Here is a 17,746-nt window from a genome sequence, read left to right as displayed (position 1 = left end):
AACTAGGAGGCTGACTTTCCTTCTTGTCCAGTGTTTAGATGAGTAAAGAAAATGCAGTTAAAAAATGGAGGAACCTCCCATTCTGATTATCTAGTGCTCACTAGATATAAGGTGAGACTGGGAGGTGCTATCAAAAGTGAAATTATAGTAAGGGCTGGCAACTCGAGACACCAAGTTTAAAAGAGCAACGTGGATTGGCTTGGTAGACACACTGTATTCTGGTTGTAAGGAAATACAGGGGAAGGATAAATATAATTAAATAGCTGAAGGGGAGAATGTTAACAAAATGTTATGTATATACTTACAACAGCCAGTAGGGATAATTATGTTGTAAAATTATCATAAGGGGTAGACAGCAACAGAGGCAGTGGGTTAAAAAACACAAGTACAACATGGTGAGAGAGTGGGAAAATTCTTAAGACACTCAGCTGTGTAATTTGACAGGTTTGAAACCGCCTTAAAGCAAACACAAGTCCTGAAGTAACATGCCACCAACAATTAGACCACTTAAATGACAAACTGCTATGTAATTATTTGCTGAAATTGCAAATATAGATTTAAAAGAGCTTAGGTAAAGTGGATATAGACTGTTAAAATTAACTTAAAAACAGATAAAGAAATGAAAAGTGTTCATTTATCTTTGTTATGTGTATTGGAGCTGTCACAAATCAGTAACAATTTAAAGGATCACCATCAATGCTGCCATGCCCCCTATGGACTGTCCGTCATTCAGGGAACTACCAAAACTGCGCAACTGTTGTCAGCACTTACTACACTAAAATATAACTGGAATTTCATCTGAAGCACCATCATAAGTGGGGTAATGTTTCAAACTGACCACACATGGATGGTGAGAGGAGAAACCTGAGGCCTACTTTAACTCTTTGAAGATAGCTGTAATGTGTAGATGTTTGTCAGAATGATGTATAAATAATTCAGATGTTGTGGATGTCTTAATGGCTTTTATGAGGGGTTTACTCATAGTGCTTATAGAAGGTATAAAAGGTATACCATATGTCTTGCAACTTCTTGTTACTAGTCTTTAGCATATTTAAAGCTATACACCCCCATATATTTTAACTCCTTTTTGTTATAAAATATACTAATTTATGTTAATTGTTTGGAGTAAAATGCTTTACTAACTTTTATTTTAAAAATTGCTGTAAATTTTATACCAAGTATGTAGTGGACATTTACATCAAACATAGTAATTTTTGCATATGTATTACATTTTAATAAATGCATTGGGTCATCCTGCAACAACAGTATTTACATAATAGGTTCACACTTTGGAAGTTTGACATCTGTTTGACAGGTGAGATCTTTCCTCATGGAAGTATACCCTTAAGGAACACTGACTGATTATGCCCTGCACAGCTCTCTCTAATCCCTGTGCTGCCTTCACTAGCTGTTTCTCTTAGTGCAAGTGTCCTGCTAATTAGCTTCTGGCACTTGCATGTCATACTTGCTGCCCGTTGTGGAGATAAAGTTGGTGGAGGGTCTCTCAACGTCTGTACCATAAAAAAATTACTTAGAAGACTACAGGGTCCTTGCTTCTAACACTGATGAGGATAGTCATCTTCTTCCTTTAGCTCATGCTGTATATATATCCCATCCTTTTGAGAAACTCATCGCTTGAAGACATTCCTGTGGACTCCCCCACAGAAACTTGTTAATGACTAAGTCCAGGAGCCTTGAGTTTCTCCTAATGATCCTTCATAATACAGAGGAATATGTTACGAAGAGTCACTACTACTTTGCTGATGATTTGGCACCAACAAGACAAGGAGATTTCTGAACTTTTATAAGAATATATTTGTAAAGCTGGGTGGACAGTAAAAATGTGGTGATGGTGGTGATTTTTGAGTCATTCAAGACAGCGTCAGTCTAGAATATAACTGGATGAAAACAAAAAAGCCAGGATGGGTATACCAGAAAATCCCATTAAGGAGGGCATTAAGAATAGAAATGTGTGTATGAGGTGGTGTGGGTGATATACTTGAGAAAATACTATAAAGGTGAATTGTAGTTTAATGCAACAGACCTCTCAGCTTTTCAGTATATTGATTTATAAGGCTTACTAACTGGTTGGGCATACAGATTTAATCTAGATGATTGTATTACCGATAGGTATGCGTCTACCACAAAAATTTTAAGTGACTTCAGAAGTATGGAGATAGGGGCTAGGGGCTGTAGAATTGATAAAGAAAGATTAAGATTCCTGTTGTAGATACTTGCAGTCCATGTATCCTACCTCCTAAGTTGGGAAGAAGGGGATGAGGGATAACTTGGGAAAGGAAGAAGGTATTTACTTTGAAAAGAAAGAATCCAAGAGAACCAACATTGCAGTATCAAATTAAGCATATTCAAGAAATTATGAAAAAGATGAGAATCACTGGGAGATTATATTTGAATTTGATAAAGGTGGTCATTTGGAACATACTTGTAGTTAAATATGAGGGGTCAGATAATGTACTGAAGAAGGTGGAAGTGGAGAAGGTTAATGTGATATACTTTATTACATATGGGCCTTTTTGGGGGGAGGGGCAGTCATAATTCCAATGGCCAAATACATTCCTACTGAGGAGTCTATATGTCTAGTGTGTGTGTGTGTGTGTGTGTGTGTGTGTGTGTGTGTGTTTATATATGTGTAACACAGCAGAGCTAGCCACCCAACCCAACTATGCAAACCTTGGCTGTAGATGATTGTCACTATTGAAGTGATACCCTGAACCCATCCACTACCGACAGCCACACTGGTTGTTTTTTTTTTTTTTTTTTTTTTTTTACACTCTGCAGTGATTTTGACCTGGTCCAACCCACTCAGTTTGCCCTTGGTATGCTTGGGCTCACTCCTTTTCCATACCCTACCCCCATTCCCATTAACCCCCACATACCCTAAATTTATACCTTGGTCACTCTAATCCTCCCGCTGTAGACCTCCTCTTCCTGGACAAAACCTGTAGTCAAATCTGTCTACCCACTATCTAGCCACTCTCCCTCCTAAAACTACTCATACTGACCTATAACCCCCACACCCTTCCCCACCTTTTACCCCTCACATCTCTTCACCCCCTCACACCTACTCACAAACACCACTTATCCATTTCCTAACTACCTACCCACTTCACTTCCTGGTAGAACTTACCACCACTTGCTCACCATAAGTCACACCACCAAAGCTTCCTCCTCAATCCAGTCTAGAATATTCTTCATAACTAACCTCCACCTTCCATTACAGCTTTTCTCACATCCTGCACTTATTCCTCTTAAACTCCCTCCCCACATACTTGCTAATCCACTCACATAATACTACTTAACTTTACCTCCACTACTCTTCTTCTACTCTTACACTTGTCCTCTTACCATACCACATCACCTCCCAGGAACTTTTCTCCTACCCTAACTAATCCTCCTTCAGGCATACAAACTTTCACACCTTTGAAATAGCTCTGTCTCTATTCAACCACATTAGTCCAGTCATTCTCAAGATCAAGCTAGTCCTCCACCCATCTTACTCCTAAAAAGCGGATCCAAATACCTAACCTCATGCTCTAAAATTCTTCCTCTAGCACAAATCACCAAAAGATTATTCCTTTCAGGAGATATTCACCCAGACCCTGGCCCCCGGACTAGTGCCTCTGCTGACATTCTGCTCCCTACCACTAACTCTCCCCTCCACATTACTAACATTATATCCCCAGAACATACACAGCATTCTTAATTAAGTCAGTGAATTCCATTCATGGATTTCCAGTTGACAGAAACGTGGCTTAAACCCCACAACACTGACACAATTATTCCCCCTGGATAGAATATCTGCCTAGACAGGACACTTAACAAAAAAGCAGAGGTGTAGCTATACTCTGTGCTGGCCAAATTAACATATCCACTGTCAACATCTCCCTCCCCAGCTTTCAACCAGCAGAACTCTTAATAGTCAACTGCAAACTTAGCCACAAAAACCTTGCAGTTGCTACAGTTTATATTTCCCCAAGCAATAATATTCTCATACTTGAACAAATTCTCTCCTGGTTAACTCACTTCATACCTAATGAAACTGTAATACTCGGTGATGTCAGCATTGATTGGCAAACCCTCACCCCCAATTCCCCTAACTACACTATAAATCTTTATGGCTTCACTCAACTCATCACCACTCCAACCCACCTAAGTAAGCCAAACAACTCTGGCACAATCTTGGGACCGGATCCTTATCTCCAATCCTAACCTATACCACAACCCCAAAACACTGCCTGATTCTTTAAGTGATTACTCCCCCATTTGCATCCAAATATATGCCCTACAACAATGTAAATCACACAAATACAAAGACCGTCATACTCTAACTTCGACCCTGTGGTACTCAGTGACAGACACTCCTCCATAAACTGGTCTTTTCTTCTCCACTTACCCCTTGACAGAGCTGTACACAAATTCAACACTATATTCCTTAATATTCTCAACTCCTTGGCTCCCCGCTGGAAAATTAGAATAAAATCCCACTCTGCATCATTGCTGTCAGTCTACTTGCTTTCTAATGCATGAAAGAAATAATGCTTGGAAAATGGGTTAAAATTTAAATCCCAGACTCCCCTACAAAACTACAAACAACTCCATAACCTCACCAAAAAGCAGATCATCAGTGACAAGAAAAACTTCTATCAAAAACCCAATCAAGCCATCACAGGGATCACAAAAAATTTTGAACAACATAAAATTCTGTACCCTGGTAGCCCTAGTTATTCTAACCCTTTTCCCAACAACCCTCCTCTGGAAACCACTACCATTTTTAACTTCTACTTCATTAACTCCATTACCAAATTAACCCACAGTAGTAACACCACTAACCGCTCCTATCCCCAACCTCCCTCAACATATACAAGTACCTTCACACTCAAACCCATCCTCACTACCTACGTAAAGTCTGTTCTCAACAAACTAAAGCAGTGCTGTCCCTCAGCGGATAACCTAAAACCCTACATCCTAAAGCTTGACACTAGCTCTTTAGCTTACCCTGTCTCCATCTTAATCAACTGTTCTCTCTAAGAATCCTCTGTCCCCTCCATCTGGAAACAATTCTGTACCATTCTTATCCACAAGGGAGTACACTCCACTGATTTCTTGAACTACCACTGCATAGCCATTCTATCCCCCTCTCTAAGTTACTAGAAAAATGTATTCATAAGCAACTCCAGGACTAACTACTGCAAGAAAACCTACCCACACCAACCCATCATGGTATCCACTCTAACCACAGCATTACCATTGTTCTAATTTCCTTCACCCAAGCTATCGCATAAGCCAGAGACAATAACAAACTAGTCTTCTGTCTATTCCTAGATCTCTCCAAAGCTTTTGACATGGTCTCCCACCTCAAGCTTATTACCAAACTGTCTGACCTTAATATCTCTAACCCTACCCTGATATGGTTTTCTAGCTGCCTGTCCAACAGGCAGCAGGCTGTCAAATGGCTCTCTTCCTTCTCCCTCTTTCTCCCTGTCAGTGCAGGCATACCACAAGGATCCATTCTCGGACCACTACTATGTAACATTTTCACTAACTGTCTTCATACTTCCTGCCCTCATTCTTCATTCATACAATACGCTGACAACTCCACTATCATCTCCACCTTTGAAAGTCTCTCTGACCTCCACTCACTCACTCAAACAAAACTCCTTTCTCTTTGTCAAAAATTGGCTTACTTACAATCAACTCATAGAACGTTAACAAAAAATACAAACTTCTAATATTTCTTCCAAAGTCCCTTTATCATCATTTGCCATCACATCACTTAACACTGTCATAAACGTTGAAACACATGCTAAACTATTGGGTGTGATCATTGACCACATTAAATTCTCCACATATTAAACTGTGTAAAGAAGACACATCAAAAACTTGGACTGTTTTATAGAAATAAAAAATACCTCACAAATGACTCTAGACTTTCTCTTGCCTATGCCTATCTTCTTCACAGCCTTCTGTATGCCTGTGCTGTCACAACAAACTTACAGTCCTCTCTAAAGACCAGGTTTGAACTCACTCACAGCAAAGTTGCCAGGTTCACTGCAGATCAACTCTACAACTCTCACCACTGCCTATCTTTGCTAACTTTAAATTGGCTAGAATTCTCCCATCTACTCTTACTCCCCCAACTGTCTCCTATTCACTCCATCTTAAACAAACCCACCTCCTGCCCCACCATCTCTTCGCTTATATCCCTGTACACTCCCACCCACTGTCTTCAGAGCTCTGACCAGTTTCTCTTAGCAATCCATAGCCAAAAAAAGGAATAGGACAAAACTTGTATAGCTATTCAGTTGCCCTAGTTGGAACAAACCCCCACTGAATATTAGAAATCTTTCCCACACTCAAAGCTTCACAAAAGCATTAACAGAAACTCTACTAAACTCTTGGATCTGTACATGCCAAAGCCCAAACTTAATCAATTACTGCCTTTCCCCCACTTTTCCTTGTACTTTGTTTTCTGTCCCCTAACTACTCCCTTCAAATTCACCTGTCTTTAACTCTTCTCAATTTACCCCTCAGCTTGCTGACCTGTACTTCTCCATACTCTGTTCTGTGTGCAATTTCTTTTTTGTGCCCACCATTAATTGCTACTAGCTTACTCTCTTCTGCCGAATGATGCCCCACCATTGATTGTACTATGTATTACACATGTCTTCTGTCATGTGCTCAATCAAACTGTGTGTGTCATTCATTTATTTAAAAACCTCCTGTAATTACTGTTATCTTCTGTTTGTAATTTGTTTTCTTATGGAGCTCCCCCCCCCAGGTCTTCGGTGAAAATGGGCTATTGCTCAGTCGGACATACCCGGTTAACAAGTGTCAAAGTAAAAAATAAATAAATAGTGTGTAAAAAATGGGAAAAGGGGTTGTGGATGGAAAAGTGTGTGTGTGTGTGATTTTTTTTATTAGTCTCATTTAAGATGTATTCTGAATGGATAATTACATAGCCTATCCTGAGCTGAAGACATCTATTCTCAATAGAAACCAACTATAATGCAAGTCTCAGACTGTGATAGTCAAGCCTTTGTACCACCTGCTTTGGTACCTACATATATAAAAGGCAACATGACAGTCTCCCTTTCAGACTTCATTTAAAAAATTCAGAAAACAACACCAGGAAATACATTAACAAAACACACATGACCGTTTTTTTGTTCTGCCTTTAAGGATTACAATTCATCTTAAAGCAGACCCGACCCTACCAGTTTGGCTGCTTCAGACCATGGTATGTGTGCCATTACATAGTACAGGTCTAAAAATGTTGCTTTAGTAAAATGTATAGGATTTACTGCTGGTGCAGTGGTGCAGCATAGCTTAGCCTGAGCTGAAGTCGTGTGTGTGTGTGTATATATATATATATATATATATATATATATATATGTGTGTGTGTGTGTGTGTGTGTGTGTATATATATATATATATATATATATATATATGTGTGTGTGTATATATATATATATATATATATATATATATATATATATATCTTTTATAATAAAATGGCCCAAGTGGAAAATAAGTGTAGTGCAACATGTCAGGCTGTGATAGGATAGTAAAAGGTCTGTGAACCCTTTCATTTTGTTTCTGTGTATAAAAGTCCATATGTTAGTTTCTCCTTTAAGACTGAATTTGTCAGTATGTGAAGAAGGGATGTTCATTTGTGTAATACACTTAGACTTCTAGTTTGTCATTATAAGTTACAGTGCTGAGCAGTGTGTTGAATTTGACTATACCATTGTGGCTGCTTCAAACAGTGGAGTTAGCTGCACTGGTGGCATGGAGAGCGAGGGTCTTGATTGTTGGCCGAATAACATGAATTCAAATACACAAGCTGAAAACTTCAATATAACAATAAAACCAATAAACCAGAACGGACAAACTTCCACCAGGCCAAATCAAACAATGAAATTCAAATAGTGATTCATATTTCACAGCTCAGGTACAGAGGATGGATGTGCTCATCTTAGGGGGGAAGGAGGGTGCGTGCTCCAGGGCACATATGGGCTGGTTGATTTCCATGGTGGAGACAAAGAGGAATCATTTGCATGGTGTCTTCTATGAATGGATGGTTGGAGTAGTCATGCTGCCCCTAAATCCTTGCAGAAGTGATAGGGGCTACAGCACTGATGCCTATTGGATAGTGTTGATAATTTATATATTTTCACAATTAGTAGAAACAGAATATAGTGCAGGTTGTCTGTTTGGCACATTCTGTCAGGTAGCTGTGTATACTGTTAATTCAGGGTTATGTTTCTGAAACAGTTTGACATTTTCTAGTCACACTTTTGGAAAACAAATCTGGATATTAATTTGCAAGTATAGATAGGCTTTGCTTTTAAGTGCAAAGGTAATAGAAAAGTTGTGATAAATTTTTTTTATAGACAGATCCCCACAAACAGAAACACACATCGTCCCTGATATTCTATATCAGTGAATGTTTAATTGTGGATCAAGTGACAGTAGCAGTCAGTCACTTTCACTCATAGCCTACTTTTCTCTACACCAGCCAAAGACAAGACACTTTTTCTATGCATTTTTGGTAGCTGATTATAATGAAAGTGAAGAATTAATTACCCCTGCAATGTATTTCATCTTGTTGCTATCAAACGTATACACTGCTCCCCAAAAGCCACAGCAGTGTCTGGTTAACACTGATCATATAATTGCGGTTTGCTTTCAGACATTGCCTTCCTCCCATAAAATGACATATTCTGTTGTATGTATGATGTGAGATTGAGAGGAAGTTGAGAGACATAGCGGCCACAGTCATGTACTTTAACCTTTTGCTGTCAGACATGTACACTCACCCTCCTTTCAAGCCATATCCATGATTATGATCATATTGTAGCCATTTTCTTTCACATATAGCCTATCCCACTAATAAAATGTTAGCCACTACTCTGTGCATGCTTTTGATTTTAATATTGAAGAAAGTGAAAGACATAATAGTGACAGTAATGTGTTTCATTTTGTTGCTGTCAGATACATACATTGCCCCCAGTCAGGCCATAGCCTTGGTGAATTGCCCTTTGCTGTGATAACCTGCCTCCCCACAAATACAGATATAGCCTCTCTGTGTTTACAGCTGGTGTTTAATAAAATTGTGTAATACAAAAAGTCAAATTATCACTTAAGACACAGGTAACCATATATTAATAGAAAAGACAAACCATAGTAACATTTTTTTTCCATTTACATACATTACACATGTTTTATTTCTTTATAACTATTATCTGTGCAACTTTATATAAATTGCTCAATTCCTGCCTTCCCTTAAACCTCACTCCTCCTTTTGAACATTATTCTTCAGGTATTGTTCCCACAATTTCCATTTACTTCTGTGTAATTTGCTCCTTCCCTTTTCTAAAAATTCCTCTTTAGACTTTGATTTCTATTATCAAGTAATTGATATTTTGGGACCCAAAATAATTAAACGTAACAGTGCCTTACTATGTCTTGGTAATTCAAATCATATGTCCCTACTCAAAAGAATCATTTCCTTAGTTACAGCCATTTGTTCACCCAATACTTCTGACAGAGTACTCTTAAGTGAATTTTTAAATCTGCCAACTGTTTACATTCCCAAAACATATGATCTCAGTTATCTCTTTTTTTCCCCATCACATCTCCAGTATTTGCTGTCTACCTGAGGAAAACTTATTTGAAGTTTGCTTGGGGTATATAAATACCTATGCAAACACTTCCAAGCAGAAATCCTAAATCTTCTGGACTTTGTTGCATATTTGGTAGCCATACATATGTCCTTCCATTGTTCCCTTATAAGTTGTTTTTTACAGTCTCTTTTCTCAGTCTTTTCTAACCTCCTCTGATTGATTCTTGTTATGATGAAGTAATTTACATACCCTACTAGTGCTCCCTTTTTAACAACAGTTTTGTTCTAGATTCCACTAAATGCTCTACCAGAACAGGTCTTTCACTTATGATTCCCCTATCTCTTTATATATGCCTATAATCTGATATCAATCCCTGGTAGGGAAGGCAGTTTCCAGCATGCAGTCCAAACAACCTCATGCCACATCCCACTCTGTCACCTTTCCTTCTCTAATTATTTCCTCCCAGCACCTTGCTTCCTTTGCCAGCTTTCTCCAGTAAATTCCTGCCTCCTCTTGCCTATTTTTGTACCCCTTCTTCTAGTCATCCCTATTGACAATCTCCTTTTTCATCTTGGTTTAGTTCTTGGAATAGTTTTTACTACTTATAAGTATAATGTTCTGTATGATTGTTAATATTTTTTTAAAGATCTGCATCCAGATCTCCTTCTCTCTTTATTTCTTGAACTTCTACTCTGCTTCATCATTATCCCTTTCCACTTTGAATTATAAACGTCTGTTTGTGTTGTGTAGCCGTAAAATATCCATTCAAATCAGGTAATCCTAAACCACCTTGCGTTGTTGAAAGGATCAGTTTATCTCAGTGAACTCTTGCCCTCTTTCACTCCCAAATAAATGTCTTCAACTCTTTAATTATTGACCAAAACTTCTCTTCTGGATGAAAAAAATTGCTGACCTGTATATAAAACTGAAGTGACTAAAACATTTTCACTGCTTGTATCTTACTATCCATATCCATAAACAAGAGCTGCCACTTTCTCAGTTTTTGTATTATCTTTTGTCTCTTCCCACATATCCTTAGCTGCCATAACAGAAGCCTTTATAATCTATACTCTTAAATACTTCATCTTATCATGTCTCAATAAATGAGTATTGCTTGCTGAACCAATTTGTGCGCGGGTATATAATGCATGTCTATAGCCTTTGTTTTATCTTCATTAATTTTATATCCCAAAAAGACTTGAAACTGTCTCAGAAATGGTCCACAGCACTGAGATGTCCTTTTCTGGATTTATCAGTTACAAAATATTATCATTTGCAAAGAATACCTACTTCTTGATTATCATATGAATTATATTCATGAATTTCTGAGTCCCTTCTTTTATTTGCCAGTGGCTCTAAATATAAAGCAAATAAAGGGGAAAGAGGAAAAGGGGCCACTGCTGGTTCCTGTGTTCAAACACAACTTTATCTGAGAGGAACTGGTTCCTGTGTTCAAACACAACTTTATCTGAGAGGAACCCTCCCACTTTAATTTTTGCCTCAGTCTTGTTATTGAATCGGAATGCAAATGCTTCCATTGTCCTACTTATATTATCTCAACTTACTCTGTTGAATGCTTTCCTCACATCAAGACCCAACAACAACAGCAGTATTTTCCTATATTCTGCTTCCTGCTGGATCATCATTGTACTGTTAATTTCAAATGCTTGCCTCATGCCCACAAAACCACATTGATCCATATATATCAATTTTGGCAGCACCTTTGCTATCCTGCTAGCTAATATAGACATAAACACTTTATAGTCATGGTTTAAAATTGAAATGAGTCTGTATGAAACTGGGCCTACTCTGGTGTTTAATCGTGATAAAATTGAAAGAAATAAATGCCTCAGTAGTGTTTTTGAATTTTTGCTCTCAGATACATGCACATTGCCTGCCAACAAGCCATATAAGTGATTATTTGACATAGTCTGTCCCCCCTGAAAAAGATAGACACATTCTCTGCACATTTTTGATGTCTTAGTGTGAAGAGACTGAAAAATAATTATGGCTATGGTAATGTATTTTAGGTTGTTGCTCTATATAGTGTCCCTTGACAAGCTGTGTCGATGTTTAACAGTGATCATGAAACTGCTCCCTAAAAAATATTCTGATCATTCAGATGAAAGATACAATAGCCACATTAATGTATTTCAGTCTGATTCTGCCATTCACATCCCCCACCCATGCAGCCATATTCCGTATATGCTATAACCATACCTTTCAGCAGTCCAGAATTTCACGGAATGTACAGATTTTGACTCATATTTTTGATCTGTTCTTCATGCCGTTTGTGTTTTTCTGGAAAATCATTGAGGACTGAAGGTACAAAAAAATGACAGACATTCAGACTTCATATCCTTCAGAAAAATTCCTGCAAATGCAAGACCTGTTGTTCTAGCAACTATTTAAGTATATAAGAGTAATATTTAAAATATGTCCCTGATGTTGGGCCTTTGTCCCCACAGTATTTATTTTATGTATTTATATTATTTTGCTTTTTTTTACCGGATTTGTCCAACTGGGTTTAGTCATAAAATCCTTTTCTGTGGTGGCTCAGGGAGAAAAGTTCCAACATATTACAAACATTTTTATACAGACATTCAGTAATATCCAATGGACAGACATTAAATAATATATGTTAATAATTATACATACATTTTCTAATTTGATCATATTCATATGAATGTAATGGTAACTGTTACAACATTAAAGATGCTTTTGCATTACTAAATGTTGAACAGTTGGCCATTTGAAGAGATGCATTAGTGGGTTTGTAAGATATAGAATTGACCATGTGATTAGTGCTTAGAAATTCAAAGAAGTGGAAGTGAGGTAAGGAACTAGGTAGGGCAGAAAATGTTAATATACTAGTTAAGAGGAGAGGTATGAAGCAGGTTCATAGACAATTGTATATGTGGCTGTCATAAGATTTATTAGAAGTAAAGAGGTTGAGGGTGCATTCTTTGACAAAATAATGTATATAGCTGGGAGATGCTAGTAAAACTATTCCTGGATTAGTGAAGACTGGGTGTGGGGTATAGGACTCTGAATGAAGAGAAATGGATTGATGATATGGCAAGCTAAAGATAACAGTGGCATTTATCCTGGAGAGGTATAGGAGCAGATCCATTGAGCTGATAGATGAAGTTTTAGTTGTGTTTTATTTTTTTGCTTTGTCCGTAACTGTTTCACTAAGATGTTGAAAAGTATGGCTGTTACCACCACCCAAAGATACATCTGGTGTCTTGTCAGTATATATCAAAGTAGAAATAGACCATTCTTGGAGAACAAGGCATCTGTTGTTCTGTGACTAGAGATCTAAAGGTAAGATGTTGTCAGATACTCTGTGTTCATATCATATTAGACACAAGACTTGGACTGACTAGACCTGTCCTGTGACTGTATTTGGTGTGGGGAATGAGAAAATAGGCTAATAAAAATGGAGTCTCACGTCTGGATTATAATTCCTATTAATGTAAGCTGACATCTGAAAAAAACAGTTCTTTAATTTGTATAATGAAATTACTGGCAACATAACCGCAGAAAAATTCCTTCAAGATAATTTTAAAAACCATTTTCCTACATATTAAGAAAATAGAAAAGCAACCTGTCTCTGTGCCTGCTGTTATAGTTATGATTACTGTATGGAAATGAGAGGTAACTCCTAGCCTATAGTTAAGTAGTAATTTCTTCTAAAAAAAAACAAAATTAACCTTCTTGGGACTTGGATTTTGTTAACCCTCCCTCCCTTTAAACCATCACATTTGTTGGACTTGTGTCTCATAGGAATTATCTTTATTTGTGGTAGCTGTTTCAGGGAAGTGAATCTCTCTGAAATGCAGGCTTTGTTGTGTAAATCTTTTACAATACTCCTTAATTAGAGATCATCATAAAAAAATCTTACTTTTATGCTAAATATGTTTTTTTGCTACTTTCTTGAAACAGTTCGACTTCCAGTGTTTTTCCTAATTGCCAGAATGTTTGAGAACATTTATTACTGACTGTAAATTTTCATAGACAGTATTATACCAGTATTGCTTACTTTCCAGAAATCTGATCAACCTTTCTTCTTCATGAAAAGAGAAGAGGGGTTGCCTGTTGCTAAGCAAACTATCAAACTGTCCTTTTGTGTACTGCCTTTTATTACAATAAATACAGTATCAAGGATTATGATTGTATCCATTCACAATCAACTAGATGTGTTTAAGATATAGCTGTCAAGACATTTACCTGGACAGTAAAGTTTGAGTGGTAGGCATTGACATCCATGTAGATAATGCACAACAATGGATTATTTACTGGAGAGGCATAATCGTAATTCTTTATAGTGCGTTGAATTTTACCTGCTCCCATCTACTACAAAAATTAGAGAAAAAAGTTAAAAGCACATACTGCTACAAAGAGTCTGGCTACCACTGAATAGCAGCAGTAAGCCTAAACACCTTTAAACACTGTTAAATATGTCATTCATCCTTTCTTGAAATCCCTTTAGGGGATTTGAAGTCTCAAAAAACTGTTACAGGTGATCTCATTGCTGCTTGCCTAGAAATCTCCCACTACCTCATCTCAGTACCTATATTGGTAAGAGATTACTGCACCAGTACACGTGGGACCAAAACAACTAAAAGAAAAGATGTCTGGACCCATTTACATTTGGATACATGTCACTTTACTGGTGAGTACCCAGATTATATGATTTACTGCTATAGTGACCTTTTCTTCAGTACTCTGCTGTGGTACACATGCTTATGCAGTTACTTCCTGGAGGATTTGCAAGGATGTAGACCGTATTTCAGCAGCCATATATATAGATAGAAAGATTAGAAGAGCTTAACATGCATGTTCTTGAAAAAGAGGTGTGCTGCATAATATATACTTCTAAAGGTCCACATAGCCCACTTGAATACAATCTTTCATAAATATGTATAAGCCTGGGGAGATCCAGATCTTGCAGTATTGGGAGCAGATGATGGATTTTAGTAGCTCACAAACATTCAAAAAATGTCAGAGGATATCTGGGCTTCATAATGGCTAGTTTTTAAAGGGTCTTGTCAAATAGTTTGCACTGTAAGAATATTGAAAAGGATGACAGTTCTGCCAAAGTCCATACCAAGGTGAATATAATTTTGATGGAAGCCAGATCTGATGGCTGAATCCTTTTCACTTAATGAATAGGGCATACATAGTTTAATGGAGGGTATCAAGCATTCTTGTAATGAAATAGAGAGTGGGAGAGAAACATGGCCATATCATTGGCCTGACATAAATTTGAAGCCTTATTTACCTTGTTTAGATATTTTAACAACATCTGGGGGATTTTGAATATTTGGGTTGAAATTGTTGCATATATAATTTTATACTCTTGAGTATGTTGAGAACAGTATACCTGACAATCACCATGGCTTGCTAGAAGTATGTGGATGAGGAGCGTGCATTTGATACATACATTGTATGAGATGTCTCTAGCTATCTTCTTTGAAAAGTGAGTTGCAAGAATTATGGCTAAGTTAAGGTGTGAGAAGATTAAGTGTATATCCAGCCTCATTTTGATTACAAACTGTCAAGATAACAGATGGGTTTGAAAAGAAAGGACTCTTCATATCCGGTTTGTGCTTGCAAAAAAAAAAAAAAAAATACATGATGAGGATGATTTGTAGTAATATCAGCAACAGAAGAGGATTTTAGTGGACTAAGAGAGGTGCGTGTATTACTGAGGATTTTTGTCCAGCAAGGATAAATACCCAGGATTGTGTAACAACTGATTCATGCCTCTTGGCCACTGAATGAAGGGATGGATCAGCAGATGGTTAGAGGGAAAGGGATTTGCTGACTCTGGTGAGTCTGTTTTTCTTTCTGTGTATTTGAACAACCATGTTCTCATATTGGGATATTGTTGTGCATCTCTGCCTTTCATCTGTTTACTACATTGCATGTATTACTATACATCAGACTGAGACTGAATGTGGGTTTATTTCATTTTGTTTAAACTATGGATATTTTTTGTGTGGACTATTTCTGTAGTCAAATTTCTCTGAAGTACATGATAATAAAAAGATACAATTTGAAGATGCAAAGTGGGTGTGGAGAGAAGTTAATGAATGACCAGAATAAACTATCAGAAGAGATGGTGATGGAAATCAAGTATGTATGGGACCAATATTATTAATTCCCCTTGAGGGGGGAAATAAGTTGATGCTTAAGTAAGATTTGTACATTGTCATATTTGTAAAAAAAACGTTGGACTGGGTTTAAGTGATCTCTTGCTTGTTTTCAGAATTACTGTTTCTTTCTTTTTTTTTAATTTGCAGTACATGATTATTAATCCAATGCATTTTGAGATATGAGCACCAGCAGTAGATGACATTTGAAATGTATAGTCTACATGGTTTTATTTATTTTTCGTGATACATATGTATTTGTGCATTTTATCTCTTAGAATTGAAGGAGAGTCTGTCACGCATGGGGTCAGATTTGAAGCAAGGTTTTATCAGCTCCTTGAAGAGTGCATGGCAGACACTGAATGAATTTGCACGTGCACACACATCCTCTCAGCAGCTACAAGCTGAACTAGAGAAAGTAGCACACCAGATCAAAGAAGAAGAAGAAAAACAAGTGGTTGAAGGTAACATCAGAAATAAAGTTTTGCCAGTTAAGAGGTTCAGTTTGATAATAAGCATATTTTTTATTCCATGGCTGCAGTTATCTGATTAATAAAAGAAATCTGTGTAAATTTTTTTAAAGTCTGGTTTAATAATCAGATTCTCTGACTCATGACTGCATTGATCAGGTTTATTAAAGAACACAGTTTTCCGTTCTGCAGTAGAGGTGAGAAATGTTTGCATGTCAGGTATTTTTCCTTGTTAGTGAGAGGGAGGCTATGAGAGTCGAATGTTATATGAACTCTCTCCTTTATTTTCCCATATATGAAATAAAATTATTCATTTGCGACTGTAAGGATACAAGCTTGTCTTTGTCATATCCCTTGCATATATGAGTTGAGGAAAGTTAAACTGTTCTAACCATTTAGAAACTGGAGCTCCTCTCCATTTTCATGACTGTTACCACTACGATTTTTTTCTTCCATTTTCTTATTTTCCCTCCCTCCTTTTTCCCTTCTGCTGTCTCCAAGGGTATACCTTTAAAGATCGTCAGGGAAAACTTCCCCCTCTACTGTCTCATCTATTTCTATTAATCTTACTGTATTTTCTCTCAAATACTTTCCTCTCTTGTCCGTAGATCATTCTAAATTCCCATATGTTTCCCAAGTGATCTATGTTTGTTTTCAAGCTTTCCCTGTTACCCACTCTGCACCTCCCATTCCCTTTGCTTCAATTCTTGCATTTGTGTTTTTACCTCCCTATAGTCAGGGATTCCATAATCTTTCACTTGTGAGTAATCCCTTGTCTTCCCACTTGCATTAGCATATAAAACAGTTTTCTTGTTGAGGCCATCTTGATTTAGGCCCAGTCTAGCTCCTAAAAGGAGCAAGTCTTTGTCTAATTGTACTGTATCTTGGGTTAGGCTCCCATTTATGGTTTTCAGTCTGTCATTATAGTTCTTGAGCAGTCTACAGTCCCCACTTCCCTTTACATTATATATCACTTCTCCAACAATCCAGGGATGTAGCTGGGAACATTTTATGTGACCTACATGTGGGTGTAAAAATATTTTAGGAGACATTTCCAACCAAATATTCTAAATGTTCTTGAGTTAGTTGCAAATCTTGATGCTTACCAAATTCCTATGATTCTCATCATGAGTATACTTGCCCTGTTTGCTTCTCCCTTGCTTTCTTCAGTGTAGTTATCTGTTATACATCCTCTACTAATTACCTGTTTCATTGTTGCTTTTTTTGGTCTGGCTTCCATTAGGACCTGCACCAGTTATAGGATTTCACCCATGTCCTTTGTTTGTTTTTGATGCCTCCTGAGTTTACTTATAAGACCCATAAAAGAGAGCCTGTCACTTTTCTTCATGTGAAACCTCTGTACTGGCTTGTTCCCTTGCTATTAAAAAATTATGTACAGTTGGAGGTGGCCAAAATGGCGAGCCGTTAACAGCACTGATTTTTTACTCTGCTTCCTTTTTAATAATTT

The 17,746-nt window shown here is 37.4% G+C and overlaps 1 protein-coding gene across 1 annotated transcript in view; it reads left to right on the top strand.

Moving 5' to 3' along the window:
* LOC122788980 (SEC23 interacting protein) overlaps window positions 1-17,746 on the top strand; it is a 1,679,302-nt gene that overhangs the window by 1,288,006 nt on the left and 373,550 nt on the right. Inside the window, exon 16 of the mRNA XM_044056073.1 lies at window positions 16,087-16,272. Coding sequence (XP_043912008.1) covers window positions 16,087-16,272 — 186 coding nt within the window. The remainder of the gene's footprint in view (window positions 1-16,086; window positions 16,273-17,746) is intronic.

This window comes from Protopterus annectens, chromosome 14.part0 (assembly GCF_019279795.1).
Source record: "Protopterus annectens isolate FY-2018-M chromosome 14.part0, PAN1.0, whole genome shotgun sequence".
Lineage (NCBI taxonomy): Eukaryota > Metazoa > Chordata > Ceratodontiformes > Protopteridae > Protopterus > Protopterus annectens.
This window is presented reverse-complemented; position numbering and strand designations above follow the sequence as displayed.